The 18,583-nt window shown below is 51.1% G+C and overlaps 1 protein-coding gene across 1 annotated transcript in view; it reads left to right on the forward strand.

Annotated features, from left to right (window-relative positions):
- Positions 1 to 15,890, forward strand: part of LOC133554104 (IQ motif and SEC7 domain-containing protein 2-like) — a 134,876-nt gene extending 118,986 nt beyond the window's left edge. Inside the window, exons 8-19 of the mRNA XM_061902510.1 lie at positions 238 to 740; positions 807 to 1,628; positions 2,758 to 2,916; positions 2,981 to 3,103; positions 3,174 to 3,340; positions 7,318 to 7,457; positions 7,566 to 7,691; positions 7,969 to 8,068; positions 13,364 to 13,525; positions 13,624 to 13,818; positions 13,919 to 13,968; positions 14,210 to 15,890. Coding sequence (XP_061758494.1) covers positions 238 to 740; positions 807 to 1,628; positions 2,758 to 2,916; positions 2,981 to 3,103; positions 3,174 to 3,340; positions 7,318 to 7,457; positions 7,566 to 7,691; positions 7,969 to 8,068; positions 13,364 to 13,525; positions 13,624 to 13,818; positions 13,919 to 13,968; positions 14,210 to 15,373 — 3,711 coding nt within the window. The 3' untranslated portion in view covers positions 15,374 to 15,890. The remainder of the gene's footprint in view (positions 1 to 237; positions 741 to 806; positions 1,629 to 2,757; positions 2,917 to 2,980; positions 3,104 to 3,173; positions 3,341 to 7,317; positions 7,458 to 7,565; positions 7,692 to 7,968; positions 8,069 to 13,363; positions 13,526 to 13,623; positions 13,819 to 13,918; positions 13,969 to 14,209) is intronic.
- The last annotated feature ends 2,693 nt before the right edge of the window (positions 15,891 to 18,583 follow it).

Here is an 18,583-nt window from a genome sequence, read left to right on the forward strand (position 1 = left end):
TACTTCCTGTGAGAAGAAGAGATAAACCACTTCCTGCGAGTAGAAGAGACAAACTACTTCCTGCGAGAAAAAGAGACAAACTACTTACTGTGAGAAGAAGAGACAATCTACTTCCTGCGAGAAGAAGAGACAAACTACTTCCCGCGAGAAGAAGAGACAAACTACTTCCTGCTGGAGAAATGTCCAGGAGAGAGTTGGCTTGAAGGTGACATGCTTCCTCTCCACTTGTGTGTTCAGGTGACGTCGCTGGCAGACTCCATGGACGACTCTCTCACCTGCCAGTCAGGTCGCGAGGACTCCCAGGAGGCGGGGGGAGAGGGCGAAGAGGAGGACGAGGAGGAGGAGGAAGAGGAGGAGGAGGAGGAGGACGAAGACTACAGGGAGTGCACCTGGCGCAGAAGCCCCGCCTCCTCCTCACGCCGCCAGGTGGTAGGCCAGGCGAGCAGCATGCACGAGGACAGCACGGCCACCTCCTTCAGCGACGTGACGCTCTACATGGACGAGGGCTGCCTCCCCTCCTCGCCACTCTCCTGCCCCGCCTCCAGCTCCGACACCGAGTACTGGGGCGGCGGCCGGGAGGACGGCCGAGAGACGGAGCGAGGGAGCGACGCCGGCCGGAGGAGCGGCGCCGAGTGCCGGGGGGAGTACCGGGGCAGGGCCGGGGGCGGCGGGGAAGGAGGGCACCTTCCTGTCTTGACCATAGAGCCGCCCAGCGACAGCTCAGTGGACATGAGTGACAGGTGAGCAAGGCCAATGGGGGAGGGGAGAGAGAGCGGGGGTCACTCACTAAACCTTGTCTTCTTCAGGTCCGAGCGAGGCTCCATCGGCCGGCTGGTGTACGAGCAGGAGCCGCCGGGGGCGGAGTGTGGGGACCAGAGGGAGCAGCGGGGAGGCGACGGCGAGAGCAGAGAGGAGGAGCAAGGAGGGGGCGGGGCAGGAAGCAGCGAGGCGGAGTCGCCGCAGGGAACCATCAAGCACAAACCCAACGGCCGCTCGGTGGTGACGGCGCAGGGACAAACGCGGTGCTCCGCCTCCCCTGCTGTGCCCCTCCCCTCAGCCCGCACCCTGCCCCCCCAGGGGCTGCCTCACCCGCTCCAGCACACCCACCCCCACCTTCCCACCGTCCTCCACCACCACCCGCAGTACAATCAGATGATGCACCACGGGCACGTATACCTGCCGCACGTGGCGCACTTCCCCCAGCACCACTACCACCACCTGCACCACCACCACGCTTACCCGGAACCCCCCTCCTCGCCGCTGCCCTCGCCCGTGCCCCCCCTGACGCCGCTTTCCCCGCTGCCGCCGTCCCCCGCCAACGTGGACGCCCATCCGCACCTGCACCATCCGCACCTGCACCACCCGCACCTGCACCACCACCTGCTGTGCTCCGACGGCGACAACGAGAGCGTCAACTCCACCACCACCAACTCCAACGACGACACCACCGTCAACAACGGCAGCTCGGGCTCGTCGTCGCGGGACAGCCTGCGTGAGCCCGTGGGCGTGTCCTCGCTGGCCAAGCAGACCTACCAGCGCCAGAGCCGCCACAGCTGGGACTCGCCCGCCTTCAACAACGACGTGGTGCAGCGCCGCCACTACCGCATCGGACTCAACCTCTTCAACAAGTAGGAGCGCCCTTTTCCTCTCTCAACTTGTACACACTCGCTAGAACCCGCCCTGAAGGTACTGACCGGGTTCTGTCCGTACTACCGACCCATATTGGAATGGTATTTGTAGCGGACTGCCTCCAGGACAGAATTTCTAGGCGCAGTCAAGGCGTTGAGGGGTTCCGGTTTGGTAACCGCAGGACCGGGATCTTCAGCTCTCACTGGATCGGTTCGCAGCCGAGTGTGAAGCGACCGGAATGAGAATCAGCACCTCCAAGTCCGAGTCCATGGTTCTCGCCCGGAAAAGGGTGGAATGCCATCTCCGGGTTGGGGAGGAGACCCTGCCCCAAGTGGAGGAGTTCAAGTACCTAGGAGTCTTGTTCACGAGTGGGGGAAGAGTGGATCGTGAGATCGACAGGCGGATCGGTGCGGCGTCTTCAGTAATGCGGACGTTGTACCGATCCGTTGTGGTGAAGAAGGAGCTGAGCCGGAAGGCAAAGCTCTCAATTTACCGGTCGATCTACGTTCCCATCCTCACCTATGGTCATGAGCTTTGGGTCATGACCGAAAGGATAAGATCACGGGTACAAGCGGCCGAAATGAGTTTCCCCCGCCGTGTGGCGGGTCTCTCCCTTAGAGATAGGGTGAGAAGCTCTGCCATCCGGGAGGAACTCAAAGTAAAGCCGCTGCTCCTTCACATCGAGAGGAGCCAGATGAGGTGGTTCGGGCATCTGGTCAGGATGCCACCCGAACGCCTCCCTAGGGAGGTGTTTAGGGCACGTCCAACCGGTAGGAGGCCACGGGGAAGACCCAGGACACGTTGGGAAGACTATGTCTCCCGGCTGGCCTGGGAACGCCCCCGGATCCCCCGGGAAGAGCTAGACAAAGTGGCTGGGGAGAGGGAAGTCTGGGTTTCCCGGCTTAGGCTGTCGCCCCCGCGACCCGACCTCGGATAAGCGGAAGATGATGGATGGATGGATTGATGCCTCCAGGTAATGTTGCACCTTTCCAGGCCTGATAGAACAGAAAGGTTCCCCTTTTCAAAATGCTAATCTACGTTTGTATAAGTTCCTTTGTAAGATGTGTTAGCTGAAGGAGCGCCAAAAAGGGAGTGGGACGTTGACATCCGTGTGGTGTTTGTGCTCAGGAAGCCAGAGAAGGGCATCCAGTACCTGATCGAGAGGGGCTTTGTGTCGGACACACCTGTGGGCATCGCCAGGTTCATCCTGGAGAGGAAAGGTCTGAGTCGTCAGATGATCGGCGAGTTCCTGGGCAGCCGGCAGCAGTTCAACAAGGACGTGCTGGAGTGAGTACCGGGACCGGCCGTCGCCACGGCGACCGCGGCTCACCCGCGCCTCTTGTGTCCGCAGCTGCGTTCTGGACGAGATGGACTTCTCCGGCATGGACCTGGACGACGCCCTGAGGAAGTTCCAGGCTCAGATCAAAGTGCAGGGAGAGGCTCAGCGGGTGGAGCGGCTGGTGGAGGCTTTCAGGTACCGGGCTGCGGTCCCGGCCCGCCGCCCCCCGCCCGACCCGGCTTGACTCCCCCCTCTCGCCCCGCAGCCAGCGCTACTGCGTGTGCAACCCGGTGCTGATCCGCCAGTTCCAGAACCCAGACACCATCTTCATCCTGGCCTTCGCCATCATCCTCCTCAACACCGACATGTACAGCCCCAACGTCAAGCCCGAGAGGAAGATGAAGCTGGACGACTTCATCAAGAACCTGCGAGGTGAACCCAGACTCACTTTCTTCATCCACACAGCAGCTCAGGTACAAAGGTTGGAAGTGCCATACCATTCCTAACCCATAGGGTGCAATAGGACCTTCTGCAGCTATTACAGCTTCAACTCTTCTGGGAAGGCTGTCCACAAGGTTGCGGAGTGTGTTTATATCTTCTGGGAAGGCTGTCCACAAGGTTGTGGAATGGGTTTATAGGAATTTCTCACCATTCTTCCAAAAGCTCATTGGCGAGGTCACACAATGATGTTGGTGTAGAAGGCCTGACTCTCAGTCTTTGTTCTAATTCATCCCAAAGCTGTTCTATGAGATTCAGGTTAGGACTCTGTGCAGCCCAGTCAAGTTCATCCACACCAGACTCTATGGGTGCACTGGTGCACAGTCATGTTGGAAGAGGAAGGGGCCCGCTCTAAACTGTTCCCACAATGTTGGGAGCATTCAAAGTTCCTTTCCCTGGAACTAAGGGGCCAAGCCCAACTCCTGAAAAACAACCCCACACCATAATTCCTCCTCCACCAAATGTCACACTGGGTACAATGAAGTATGAAATGTAGCGTTCTCCTGGCAACCTCCAAACCCAGGCTGGTCCATCAGATTGCCAGATGGAAAAGTGTGATTCGTCAGTCCAGTGGTGATGTCCTTTACACCACTGTATCCCACTTGCTGATGTATGGATTAGATGCAGCTGCTCGCCCGTGAAGCTCTCTGCGTACTGTACGTGGGCTGATTGGAAGGTGACAAGTGATTAGGACACCTGATTCTGATCATTCGGATGGGTGTCCCTCACTGACACAAACACTTTGTCCTCCTGTCCCTCACTGACACAAACACTTTGTCCTCCTGTCCCTCACTGACACAAACACTTTGTCCTCCTGTCCCTCACTGACACAAACACTTTGTCCTCCTGTCCCTCACTGACACAAACACTTTGTCCTCCTGTCCCTCACTGACACAAACACTTTGTCCTCCTGTCCCTCACTGACACAAACACTTTGTCCTCCTGTCCCTCACTGACACAAACACTTTGTCCTCCTGTCCCTCACTGACACAAACACTTTGTCCTCCTGTCCCTCACTGACACAAACACTTTGTCCTCCTGTCCCTCACTGACACAAACACTTTGTCCTCCTGTCCCTCACTGACACAAACACTTTGTCCTCCTGTCCCTCACTGACACAAACACTTTGTGACAAAAGATCTCCAACACACATTAAAGGACCTACGCTCCCTCGGGAAAAAGAGTCTGCTCATGTCCTTCTTGTAAACAGCTTTGCAGTCGTCCTTCCGGTCCAGTCTGCTGTTCATGTGGACTCCCAGGTACTTATACTGCCACCTCCTGGCCCTGGATCTTGATGGGCTCCACAAGGGTCATTTTCTTCTTGACCCGTTCCTTGGTCTTGTCCACATTAGGAGCAGATGGTTGGCCTGAAACCACTCCACAAAGTCAGCAATCAATGTCCCGTGCTCCACTTCCTGTCCTTCTCTGATACCCCTGACCACAGCAGAGACTCTGCAGGTGGCAGGACTTGGAACTTTACTGGAAGTCTGAGGTGTACGGGGTGAACAGGACTGGGGAGCACCTACACCACTGACCACAGGATCCCACAGGGACCTTACCAGTCACACAAACTGGTAATCAGTGATCGATGGATGAACTGGTAATGAACTGGTATTCAGTGATCTATGGATGAACTGGTAATGAACTGGTTTTCAGTGATCAATGGATGAACTGGTAATGAACTGGTAATCCATGATCAATGGATGAACTGGTAATGAACTGGTATTCAGTGATCAATGGATGAACTGGTAATGAACTGGTAATCCATGATCAATGGATGAACTGGTAATGAACTTGTAATCAGTGATCAATGGATGAACTGGTAATGAACTGGTATTCAGTGATCAATGGATGAACTGGTAATGAACTGGTAATCAGTGATCAATGGATGAACTGGTAATCCATGATCAATGGATGAACTGGTAATGAACTGGTATTCAGTGATCAATGGATGAACTGGTAATGAACTGGTATTCAGTGATCAATGGATGAACTGGTAATCCATGATCAATGGATGAACTGGTAATGAACTGTTTATCAGTGATCTATGGATGAACTGGTAATGAACTGGTAATCCACGATCGATGGATCAACTGGTAATGAACTGGTAATCAGGGATCTATGGATGAACTGGTAATGAACTGGTAGTCAGTGATCAATGGATGAACTGGTAATCCATGATCTATGGATGAACTGGTAATGAACTGGTATTCAGTGATCAATGGATGAACTGGTAATGAACTGGTAATCAATGATCAATGGATGAACTGGTAATGAACTGGTAATCAGTGATCTATGGATGAACTGGTAATGAACTGGTTATCAGTGATCTATGGATGAACTGGTAAGGAACTGGTTATCAGTGATCAATGGATGAACTGGTAATCCATGATCAATGGATGAACTGGTAATGAACTGGTATTCAGTGATCTATGGATGAACTGGTAATGAACTGGTAATGAACTGGTATTCAGTGATCAATGGATGAACTGGTAATGAACTGGTAATCCAGGATCAATGGATGAACTAGTAATGAACTGGTATTCAGTGATCAATGGATGAACTGGTAATCCATGATCTATGGATGAACTGGTAATGAACTGGTAATCCATGATCAATGGATGAACTGGTAATTAACTGGTAATCAGTGATCAATGGATGAACTGGTATTCAGTGATCAATGGATGAACTGGTAATGAACTGGTAATCAGTGATCAATGGATGAACTGGTAATGAACTGGTATTCAGTGATCAATGGATGAACTGGTAATGAACTGGTTATCAGTGATCAATGGATGAACTGGTAATCCATGATCTATGGATGAACTGGTAATGAACTGGTATTCAGTGATCAATGGATGAACTGGTAATGAACTGGTATTCAGTGATCAATGGATGAACTGGTAATCCATGATCAATGGATGAACTGGTAATGAACTGGTAATCAGTGATCTACGGATGAACTGGTAATGAACTGGTATTCAGTGATCAATGGATGAACTGGTAATCCATGATCAATGGATGAACTGGTAATGAACTGGTATTCAGTGATCAATGGATGAACTGGTAATGAACGGGTATTCAGTGATCAATGGATGAACTGGTAATGAACGGGTATTCAGTGATCAATGGATGAACTGGTAATGAACTGGTATTCAGTGATCTATGGATGAACTGGTAATGAACTGGTATTCAGTGATCAATGGATGAACTGGTAATGAACTGGTTATCAGTGATCAATGGATGAACTGGTAATCCATGATCTATGGATGAACTGGTAATGAACTGGTATTCAGTGATCAATGGATGAACTGGTAATGAACTGGTATTCAGTGATCAATGGATGAACTGGTAATCCATGATCAATGGATGAACTGGTAATGAACTGGTAATCAGTGATCTACGGATGAACTGGTAATGAACTGGTATTCAGTGATCAATGGATGAACTGGTAATCCATGATCAATGGATGAACTGGTAATGAACTGGTATTCAGTGATCAATGGATGAACTGGTAATGAACGGGTATTCAGTGATCAATGGATGAACTGGTAATGAACGGGTATTCAGTGATCAATGGATGAACTGGTAATGAACTGGTATTCAGTGATCTATGGATGAACTGGTAATGAACTGGTATTCAGTGATCAAAGGATGAACTGGTAATGAACTGGTATTCAGTGATCAAAGGATGAACTGGTAATGAACTGGTATTCAGTGATCAAAGGATGAACTGGTAATCCATGATCAATGGATGAACTGGTAATGAACTGGTTATCAGTGATCTATGGATGAACTGGTAATGAACTGGTATTCAGTGATCGTTTATTTGGCCTCGGTCCAAAGCACTGACCCTGCAGTGAGAATCCTCAGTAAGCATCAGACCTGAGAACTCTTTTTGGACGGTCCAGGGGTGGACAACGGCCAGGACATTCCACGAGACCTCCTGGTGGCCATCTATGGACGCATCCAGAAGTGGGAGCTGAGGACCAACGATGACCACGTCTCTCAGGTGCAGGCGGTGGACAGGATGGTGGTCGGCAAGAAGCCGGTAAGCATCTCTTCTGCTCCTTCCTCCTTCCTGGCCTTCACCCCTTTAATCAACTCTCTCTCTGCGTGTGTGTGTGTGTGTGTGTGTGTGTGTGTGTGTGTGTGGTAGGTTCTGTCGCTGCCCCACCGGCGGCTGGTGTGCTGCTGTCAGCTGTTCGAGGTGCCCGATCCCAACCGAGCTCAGAGAAGCGGCGTCCATCAAAGAGAAGTCTTCCTGTTCAACGACCTTCTCATGGTAACACACACACACACACACACACACACACACACACTTAGAGGTGGTTGTGTTCCAAGAAAAAATCCTGGATTAAGGACTGAGATGATAAATGGACCTTGGTCTTAATACCAGTCTATGGACAAACTGTGCCTCAAAATGTTCATTCTCGAGTTGCCAAATGAAGACTAGACAGGAAGCAAGTCTCTTTCATGTCTACTCACCTGTCAACACTGCCTCCTCAGGATCTAACTGGTACTGCACCACCACTCATCTCTCTCTCTCTCCCCCTCCTCAGGTGACCAAGATCTTCCAGAAGAAGAAGGCCTCCGTCACCTACAGCTTCCGACAATCATTCCCACTGGTGGACATGCAGGTGCACACCTTCCAGAACACCTGTAAGAACTGTACACAGCACACACCTACTGTCACACATGTGCACACCTTCCAGAAGGTAACAATATACTGCATCATTGTTTCCAGTTTTTTTTGGGTGGTTTGGAAAAACATTTTTCAAAATAATATATTTCAAGTCCTTGGAGCCAGATGAGGTGGTTCGGGCATCTGGTCAGGATGCCACCCGAACGCCTCCCTAGGGAGGTGTTTAGGGCACGTCCAGCTGGTAGGAGGCCACGGGGAAGACCCAGGACACGTTGGGAAGACTATGTCTCCCGGCTGGCCCGGGAACGCCTCGGGATCCCCCGGGAAGAGCTAGACGAAGGGGCTGGGGAGAGGGAAGTCTGGGCTTCCCTGCTTAGGCTGCTGCCCCCGCGACCCGACCCCGGCTAAGCGGAAGACGATGGATGGATGGATGGAGCCATAAATTGGTCAAATATTCATAACAATATTGCTTTTGATTCGTTATTATATTTTGAACAATGCCAATAAACAACCAGAAGATTTAGATGGGCCTTGGACTTGGGGCCGGGGGGGTCTGAATCCGTGAGTTTTAGGTGCTAACTGTACAAAATGTGCTAACACATGTGTGCTAATGATAGCATAGTAACAGTCAGCATGTTGCGTGTACCATGTTGTACGACTCAAAGGTGCACGGCTGCGGAAATACCCAAAAAAGTGTAAAAATATCAATCAATCAATCAATGTTTACTTATATAGCCCTGAATCACTAGTGTCTCAAAGGGCTGCACAAACCACCACCATTTTGGACATCTGTGTTGCTGAATCCTTTGCAATTTGTTCAATTAATATTGGAGAAGTCAAAGTAGAAAGATGGAGTTGGGAAGTTTTAGCCATTAGCCACACAAACACACGGTGATTCCTTGTTTAAAATTCACAGAGGTTGGAATCACAGCGAACATGGATCCCAACCAAATGTCAACCAGCAGGTTTCGGTGAGAAAATTGTGGTAAAAAGTCGCCTCTTACTGGAGATCAATCAATCAATCAATGTTTACTTATATAGCCCTAAATCACTAGTGTCTCAAAGGGCTGCACAAACCACCACGACATCCTCGGTAGGCCCACATAAGGGCAAGGAAAAACTCACACCCGGTGGGACGTCGGTGACAATGATGACTATGAGAAACCTTGGAGAGGAGGAAAGCAATGGATGTCGAGCGGGTCTAACATGATACTGTGAAAGTTCAATCCGTAATGGATCCAACACGGTCGCGAGAGTCCAGTCCAAAGCGGATCCGACACCGCAGCGAGAGTCCCGTTCCAGCAGGAAACCATCCCAAGCGGAGGCGGATCAGCAGCGCAGGGATGACAAAGTTAGCAAGCCTAAGTTATCCTGCTAACATGCTACGGTTTGCATGCTAGCATGTGTCAGATACCAACTTGCATGACTCCGGGCTAAACAGTAGCAGACGTAACTCTGAAAGTTAGCACGCTAACGGGAGTTAGCTTGTGTCACATTTGGAGGTCTATGACTCTCAGGTGTACGGCTGGCCAAATACAAACAAAGTGTAAAAATAGATGAAAAAGTGTCATTTGGGAAATATTTGCCATTATAAAGGTGCGTACCTATTCAATGGGCCCGGAGCAATTCATTGTTAAAATAGCGTTGCCATGGTAACACAAAATCTACCGCTGTTGTCCTTACCCAGACCTTTCTGACGGTATGACATATGTGGGGTTCGTTGACCGGTTCATCTCATATTAGACCAAAGCGCCGTACCTATTCAATAGGCCCATTTTATTGTGAATAACGTTGCCATGGTAACACAGAATGTTCCTAATTTAGAATGGGCTCATTGGCGCAAACGAGACCTTCCAGACAGTACAACACATGTGGGGTACGTAGTCAGGTTGGTCTCCTATTAGACAAATTAGGCTGGCCTATTGTTGCAAAAAAAAATTGGCGCATATTTTGTTTTATACGTGAATATCGTCGCCATGGTAACATGAATTGTTCCAGATTTGAAATACACCCGTAGCTGGAAAGTAGTACCTTTCTGACGGTATGACATATGTGGGGGTTCGTTGGTCAGTTAGGGTTAGGGTCAGGGTTGGGTGAAAATGAGTCAGGGGCCACAAAGTAAGGGTTAGTGTTGGGTGAAAAAGAGTGAGGGGCCAGACAGTAAGGGTTAGGGTTGGGTGAAAAAGAGTGAGGGGCCACACTTTGTAAGGGGTCAGGGTTGGGTGAAAATGAGTCAGGGGCCACACAGTAAGGGTTAGGGTTAGGTGAAAATGAGTCAGGGGCCAGACAGTAAGGTTTAGGGTTGGGTGAAAAAGAGTAAGGGGCCACACTTTGTAAGGGTTGGGTGAAAATGAGTCAGGGGCCACACAGTAAGGTTTAGGGTTGGGTGAAAATGAGTCAGGGGCCAGACAGTAGGGGTTAGGGTTGGGTGAAAAAGAGTGAGGGGACACACTTTGTAACGGGTAAGGGTTGGGTGAAAATGAGTCAGGGGCCAGACAGTAAGGGTTAGGGTTGGGTGAAAAAGAGTGAAGAGCCACACTTTGTAAGGGGTCAGGGTTGGGTGAAAAAGAGTGAGGGGCCCAACTTTGTAAGGGGTCAGGGTTGGGTGAAAAAGAGTGAGGAGCCACACAGTAAGGTGTAGGGTTGGGTGAAAATGAGTCAGGGGCCAGACAGTAAGGGTTAGGGTTGGGTGAAAATGAGTCAGGGGGCACACAGTAAGGTTTAGGGTTGGGTGAAAATGAGTCAGGGGCCACACAGTAAGGTTTAGGGTTGGGTGAAAATGAGTCAGGGGCCAGACAGTAAGGGTTAGGGTTGGGTGAAAAAGAGTGAGGGGCCACACTTTGTAAGGGTTAGGGTTGGGTGAAAAAGAGTGAGGGGCCACACTTTGTAAGGGGTAAGGGTTGGGTGAAAATGAGTCAGGGGCCAGACAGTAAGGGTTAGGGTTGGGTAAAAAAGAATGAGGGGCCACACTTTGTAAGGGGTCAGGGTTGGGTGAAAAAAAGTGAGGAGCCACACTTTGTAAGGGATCAGGGTTGGGTGAAAAAGAGTGAGGGGCCACACTTTGGAAGGGGTAAGGGTTGGGTGAAAATGAGTCAGGGGCCAGACAGTAAGGGTTATGGTTGGGTGAAAAAGAGTGAGAGGCCACACTTTGTAAGGGGTCTAGGTTGGGTGAAAAATAGTGAGGGGCCACACTTTGTAAGGGCTAGGGTTGGGTGAAAAAGAGTGAAGGGCGACACTTTGCAAGGGGTCAGGGTTGGGTGAAAAAGAGTGAGGAGCCAAGCAGTAAGGTGTAGAGTTGGGTGAAAATGAGTCAGGGGCCAGACAGTAAGGGTTAGGGTTGGGTGAAAAAGAGTGAGGGGCCCCACAGCAAGGGTTAGGGTTGGATGAAAATGAGTTAGGGGCCACACAGTAAGGTGTAGGGTTGGGTGAAAATGAGTCAGGGGCCAGACAGTAAGGGTTAGGGTTGGGTGAAAAAGAGTAAGGGGCCACACTTTGTAAGGGTTGGGTGAAAATGAATCAGGGGCCACACAGTAAGGTTTAGGGTTGGGTGAAAATGAGTCAGGGGCCAGACAGTAAGGGTTAGGGTTGGGTGAAAAAGAGTGAGGGGCCACACAGTAAGGGTTAGGGTTGGGTGAAAATGAGTCAGGGGCCACAAAGTAAGGGTTAGTGTTGGGTGAAAAAGAGTGAGGGGCCACACTTTGTAAGGGGTCAGGGTTGGGTGAAAATGAGTCAGGGGCCACACAGTAAGGTTTAGGGTTGGGTGAAAATGAGTCAGGGGCCAGACAGTAAGGGTTAGGGTTGGGTGAAAAAGAGTGAGGGGCCACACTTTGTAAGGGTTAGGTTTGGGTGAAAAGAGTGAGGGGCCACACTTTGTAAGGGGTCAGGGTTGGGTGAAAAAGAGTGAGGGGCCACACTTTGTAAGGGCTAGGGTTGGGTGAAAAAGAGTGAGGGGCCACACTTTGTAAGGGTTGGGTAAAAATGAGTCAGGGGCCAGACAGTAAGGGTTGGGGTTGGGTGAAAAAGAGTGAGGAGCCACACTTTGGAAGGGGTCAGGGTTGGGTGAAAAAGAGTGAGGGGCCCAACTTTGTAAGGTGTCAGGGTTGGGTGAATAAGAGTGAGGGGCCACACTTTGTAAGGGGTAAGGGTTGGGTGAAAATGAGTCAGGGGCCAGACAGTAAGGGTTAGGGTTGGGTGAAAAAGAGTGAGGGGCCCCACTTTGTAAGGGTTAGGGTTGGGTGAAAAGAATGAGGGGCCACACTTTGTAAGGGGTCAGGGTTGGGTGAAAAAGAGTGAGGGGCCCAACTTTGTAAGGTGTCAGGGTTGGGTGAATAAGAGTGAGGGGCCACACTTGGTAAGGGGTAAGGGTTGGGTGAAAATGAGTCAGGGGCCAGACAGTAAGGGTTAGGGTTGGGTGAAAAAGAGTCAGGGGCCAGACAGTAAGGGTTAGGGTTGGGTGAAAACGAGTGAGGGGCCACACTTTGTAAGGGTTGGGTGGAAATGAGTCAGGGGCCAGACAGTAAGGGTTAGGGTTGGGTGAAAAAGAGTCAGGGGCCAGACAGTAAGGGTTAGGGTTGGGTGAAAACGAGTGAGGGGCCACACTTTGTAAGGGTTGGGTGGAAATGAGTCAGGGGCCAGACAGTAAGGGTTAGGGTTGGGTGAAAAAGAGTGAGGGGCCACACTTTGTAAGGGGTAAGGGTTGGGTGAAAATGAGTCAGGGGCCAGACAGTAAGGGTTAGGGTTGGGTGAAAAAGAGTGAGGGGCCCCACTTTGTAAGGGGTAAGGGTTGGGTGAAAAAGAGTCAGGGGCCAGACAGTAAGGGTTAGGCTTGGGTGAAAACGAGTGAGGGGCCACACTTTGTAAGGGGTAAGGGTTGGGTGGAAATGAGTCAGGGGCCAGACAGTAAGGGTTAGGGTTGGGTGAAAAAGAGTGAGGGGCCACACTTTGTAAGGGGTAAGGGTTGGGTGAAAATGAGTCAGTGGCCAGACAGTAAGGGTTAGGGTTGGGTGAAAATGAGTCAGGGGCCACACAGTAAGGTTTAGGGTTGGGTGAAAAAGAGTGAGGGGCCACACTTTGTAAGATGTAAGGGTTGGGTGAAAATGAGTCAGGGGCCAGACAGTAAGGGTTAGGGTTGGGTGAAAATGAGTCAGGGGCCACACAGTAAGGGTTAGGGTTGGGTGAAAATTAGTCAGGGGCCACACAGTAAGGTTTAGGGTTGGGTGAAAAAGAGTGAGGGGCCCCACTTTGTAAGGGGTCAGGGTTGGGTGAAAAAAGAGTGTGGGGCCACACAGTAAAGAGTGGCTGATGTCGTGCAGACTACCCTCACGCCATCAGGCTGACGTCGGCCAACCCGGGCGGAGAAAGGAAGGTTCTCATCGTGTTCACGGCGCCGAGCCAGCAGGACCGCGCCCGCTTCACCTCTGACCTCCGAGAGAGCGTGGCCGAGGTGCAGGACATGGAGAAGTACCGCCTGGAAGGTGAGTGCTCGGCGCCGTGGGCGTGTCCTCTGCTCACCGCCTCCGTCTTTTGTCCCTCCCGACGCCTCCGTCTTTTGTCCCTCCCGACGCCGCCGCAGCCGAGCTGGAGAAGCAGAAAGGTGTGATGCGGCCCGCCCCGCTGACGGGGGGCGGGGCCATGCCGGTGGGCGGGCCCGGGGCGGAAGCGGTGAACGGCACCCTGGGCAGGCCCAGCCTGGATGACACTTACGCCTCGGTGGACGGACTCAAACGCACGGCGCTCAGCTCCTCCCTCAGGGACCTCTCGGAGACAGGTGAGCAGGCCCCGCCCCTTTTTCTACCTGCCTTTCATGATGGCTCCTACATGTGATGTCATAATAATGTCTGCTCTTCTGCACTGCGATTGGCCCACAGGAAAGCGAGGACGCAGGAACAGTGTGGGCTCCCTGGACAGCACCATGGAGGTGAGTGTGGTATCAATATAGGTATTGTCTTAAAGTAGATGTACTGTATCAATATAGGTCTTGTCTCAAAGTAGATGTTCTGTATCAGTATAGGTCTTGTCTCAAAGTAGACTTCTTGTCTTGCGCTCCTACTTTGGTGGCTTTCCCTCTTTTGTTGGTATTTTCCTGTAACAGCATCCAACATTCTGAGGGCACACTTTGTGTTTTTGATTGTCCACATGTTGTCTCGCCCCACTCCCAGGGTTCCATCATCAGCAGCCCCCGGCAGCACCAGCAGTACCACCCCGGGGGCGTCCTGGCCTACGGCCCCACCATGGCGCCACCGTCCCCGGCAGCCTACCGGCCCCACCGCCCTACTCAGAGCCCCGGTACGGGGGTGGGTGGTGGGCCGGGGCTCTGTCACAACCAGGGAGGTTTGAGCATCTCCCCGCTCGTAAGCGGGGGCGTGGCTGGGGGCGGCGGCGGGATGGCGACGGTTGCCGGGCCGAGTGGCGGCGGCGGCGGCCGGCTGGGGAACTTTTTCGGCAGCCGACGAGGGAAAGTTCCGGGTCCCCTGACGATGACTTCTCCGACGCCGCAGAGTCCCCTGAGTCCCCTGATGATATCCTCCCCGCCCCACTACCCCGCTCCCGAGCCGCCCATCGCCCACCCTTCCTCCCCTTCCCCATGCCCCTCCCCATCGGGCAACCTCGGCCAGTTGGACCCGGGAGGCCCGGGCGGGGCGCCGTCCAAGCTCCAGGCTTTGCACGCCCAGTATTGCCACGGCAACAGTGGAGGAGGCGGAGTCAGTGGGCATCAGCCGCAGCAGACTCCCCCCCCGCCTTACAACCATCATCACCGCTACCACATGCAGAGCGTCCCCCAGCACCACCCCCTCATGCAGCGGGTGTCGGTCCCGCGGCGCCAGGTCCCGTCCAGCAGCGCCGCGTCCCACATGCAGCAGCGGGTCCAGCACGGTGCCGGCCAGCACCAACGCTACAGCGCAGTCTCTGGTTTCATCACCCCCCCGCCACTGTCCCCGCACTCGCCTCTTACCCCACACGGACTTTACCACTCCCACCCCCGCGGCGGCGCCAAGTTGCCGCTCACCATCTCGCACTCCCAGCCCCACCCCCACGCTCACTCTCACAACCACTCCCCGCTCAGCCTGTCTCCCACCGCCACCCCGCCCACTCACTTCATCTTTTCCGCGCCTCCGCCGCAGACCCCGTCGGCGCGCCTTGTCACCCAGACGCCGCCCCAGCCCTACGGCCCCCACTACCCGCAGCTCTCCTCCATCCCGCCCCCGCCACCGCACTCCCCGCTACCACCGCCGTCTGCCGCGCCGCTCTCCCCACACCCGGGGGCGGCGGGCGGCCTGGGGTCCAAGTCCAAGCCGGTCAGTCGGATCAGCACGGTCGTGTGAGGAGCCTGAGAACCGGGGCGGCGAGCGACCTTGTCACCGCCCATCGTAGGGCGGCGCTGAGAGGAAGCCGGCGGCGCAGGAGGAGAGCGGGCGGGCAAGTGCAAACCTATCAAAATGGCCGCCTGGTGAGACGGCGAGCGCTTAAAGCGGGGAAGAGGAAGTTACTTAGCCTCTGTTATTTCCACCTCCACTTCCCCCGCGGTTAGCGCCGCCTTCTTTTAACTTACGGAAAGTGGAGTGGTCCCTTGAGCGGCCAGCGGGGGGCGCTGTACTTACTTTGTGTCCTTGATTGACAGCCATGCATGTCTTGCGCAATAGCGACTGAGTGTCCACGCTTACAGGGAACAGGGGGGCGGGGTTGGGGACCGCCAAGCCCCGCCCCCAAAGTCACTCGAGTTCTTTTGTAACTTTGAAAAGCCATCGAACTAAAAGTGTTTTTTTTTTTTTTTTACCTCCGTGCTTGCTGGAGTTCTTGTGGCGGCTCGCAGGGTTTGGACATTTGGACATTTGGACATTTCATCGCCCGTATGAAGAAATATAAATAATATATATTATTATAACCGACCCCCCCCCCCCCCAACCCCCCACACTATTTTCTACGTGTTGCCAAGGGAGGAGATTAACGTGCTACAAGGTGCCAAACAGGGTGCATTCTGGGAAACAGAGTCTCTTCTTTTTTTTCCAGACAAATATTCATAACAATCATGGCTTTAGTGGTTCACAGCAGGGGTCCCAAACGAGGGCCCCGGACCCCCAGTGGCCCCCACTTGACTTTGTATTTCCTACAATTTGTCCTGGCAGACGTCCAACCATCTTGTTGGCGTACACACTTGTGGACGTGTTACACACTAACTGTGTACATGTTACACACTAACTGTGTACATGCTACACACTAACTGTGTACATGCTACACACTAATTATGTACATACTACACACTAATTGTGTACATGCTACACACTAATTGTGTACATGCTACACACTAACTGTGTACATGCTACACACTAACTGTGTACATGCTACACACTAATTATGTACATACTACACACTAATTGTGTACATGCTACACACTAACTGTGTACATGCTACACACTAATTGTGTACATGCTACACACTAATTGTGTGCATACTACACACTAACTGTGTACATGCTACACACTAATTGTGTACATGCTACACACTAATTGTGTACATGCTACACCTTAATTGTGTACATGCTACACACTAACTGTGTACATACTACACACTAACTGTGTACATGCTACACCTTAATTGTGTACATGCTACACACTAATTGTGTACATGCTACACACTAACTGTGTACATGCTACACACTAATTGTGTACATGCTACACACTAATTGGCTACACACTAATTGTGTACATACTATACACTAACTGTGTACATGCTACACACTAATTGTGTACATGCTACACACTAATTGTGTACATGCTACACACTAACTGTGTACATGCTACACACTAATTGTGTACATGCTACACACTAACTGTGTGCATGCTACACACTAATTGTGTACATGCTACACACTAATTGTGTACATGCTACACACTAATTGTGTACATGCTACACACTAACTGTGTACATGCTACACACTAATTGTGTACATGCTACACACTAACTGTGTACATACTACACAGCAATTGTGTACATGCTACACACTAATTGTGTACATGCTACACACTAACTGTGTACATGCTACACACTAACTGTGTACATGCTACACACTAACTGTGTACATGCTACAGACTAATTGTGTACATGTTACACACTAACTGTGTACATGCTACACACTAATTGTGTACATGCTACACACTAACTGTGTACATGCTACACACTAATTGTGTATATGCTACACACTAATTGTGTACATGCTACACACTAACTGTGTACATGCTACACACTAATTGTGTACATGCTACACACTAATTGTGTACATGCTACACACTAACTGTGTACATGCTACACACTAATTGTGTACATGCTACACACTAATTGGCTACACACTAATTGTGTACATACTACACACTAACTGTGTACATGCTACACACTAACTGTGTACATGCTACACCTTAATTGTGTACATGCTACACACTAATTGGCTACACACTAATTGTGTACATACTACACACTAACTGTGTACATGCTACACACTAACTGTGTACATGCTACACACTAATTGTGTACATGCTACACACTAATTGGCTACACACTAATTGTGTACATGCTACACACTAACTGTGTACATGCTACACACTAATTGGCTACACACTAATTGTGTACATACTACACACTAATTGTGTACATGCTACACACTAACTGTGTACATGCTACCCACTAATTGTGTACATGCTACACACTAATTGTGTACATGCTACACACTAATTGTGTACATGCTACACACTAACTGTGTACATGCTACACACTAATTGTGTACATGCTACACACTAACTGTGTACATGCTACACACTAATTGTGTACGTGCTACACACTAACTGTGTACATGCTACACACTAATTGTGTACATGCTACACACTAACTGTGTACATGCTACACACTAACTGTGTACATGCTACACACTAATTGTGTACATGCTACACACTAATTGGCTACACACTAATTGTGTACATACTACACACTAATTGTGTACATGCTACACACTAATTGTGTACATGCTACACACTAACACTTCCACTCTGTTGAATAGACTGCAAAGACAAGATGTTTCATGTTCACACTGACAAACTTTGCTATTTGTTGCAATTTGATGCCTGCAACATGTTTCAAAAAAAGCTGGCACAGGTGGCAAAAAAGAGTGGGAGAGCGGAGGAATGCTCATCAAAGACTTATTTGGAACATGCCACAGGTGAACAGGCTAATTGGGAACAGGTGGGTGCCATGATTGGCTATAAAAGCAGCTTCCATGAAACTCTCACTCGTTCACAAACAAGGACGGGGCGAAGGGTCACCACTTTGTCAACAAACGCCCGAGCAAATTGTTTAAGAACAACATTTCTCAACAAGGAATTTAGGGATTTCACCATCTACGCTCTGTAATATCATCAAAAGGTGCAGAGAATGTGGAGAAATTACTGCACGTAAGCGGCAAGGACGAAAACCAACATGCCCTTCGATCCCTCAAGTAACACTGCATCAAAAAGCCACGTCGGTGTAAAGGATATCACCACACGGGC

Source organism: Nerophis ophidion, linkage group LG06, assembly GCF_033978795.1.
Source record: "Nerophis ophidion isolate RoL-2023_Sa linkage group LG06, RoL_Noph_v1.0, whole genome shotgun sequence".
Classification (NCBI taxonomy): domain Eukaryota; kingdom Metazoa; phylum Chordata; class Actinopteri; order Syngnathiformes; family Syngnathidae; genus Nerophis; species Nerophis ophidion.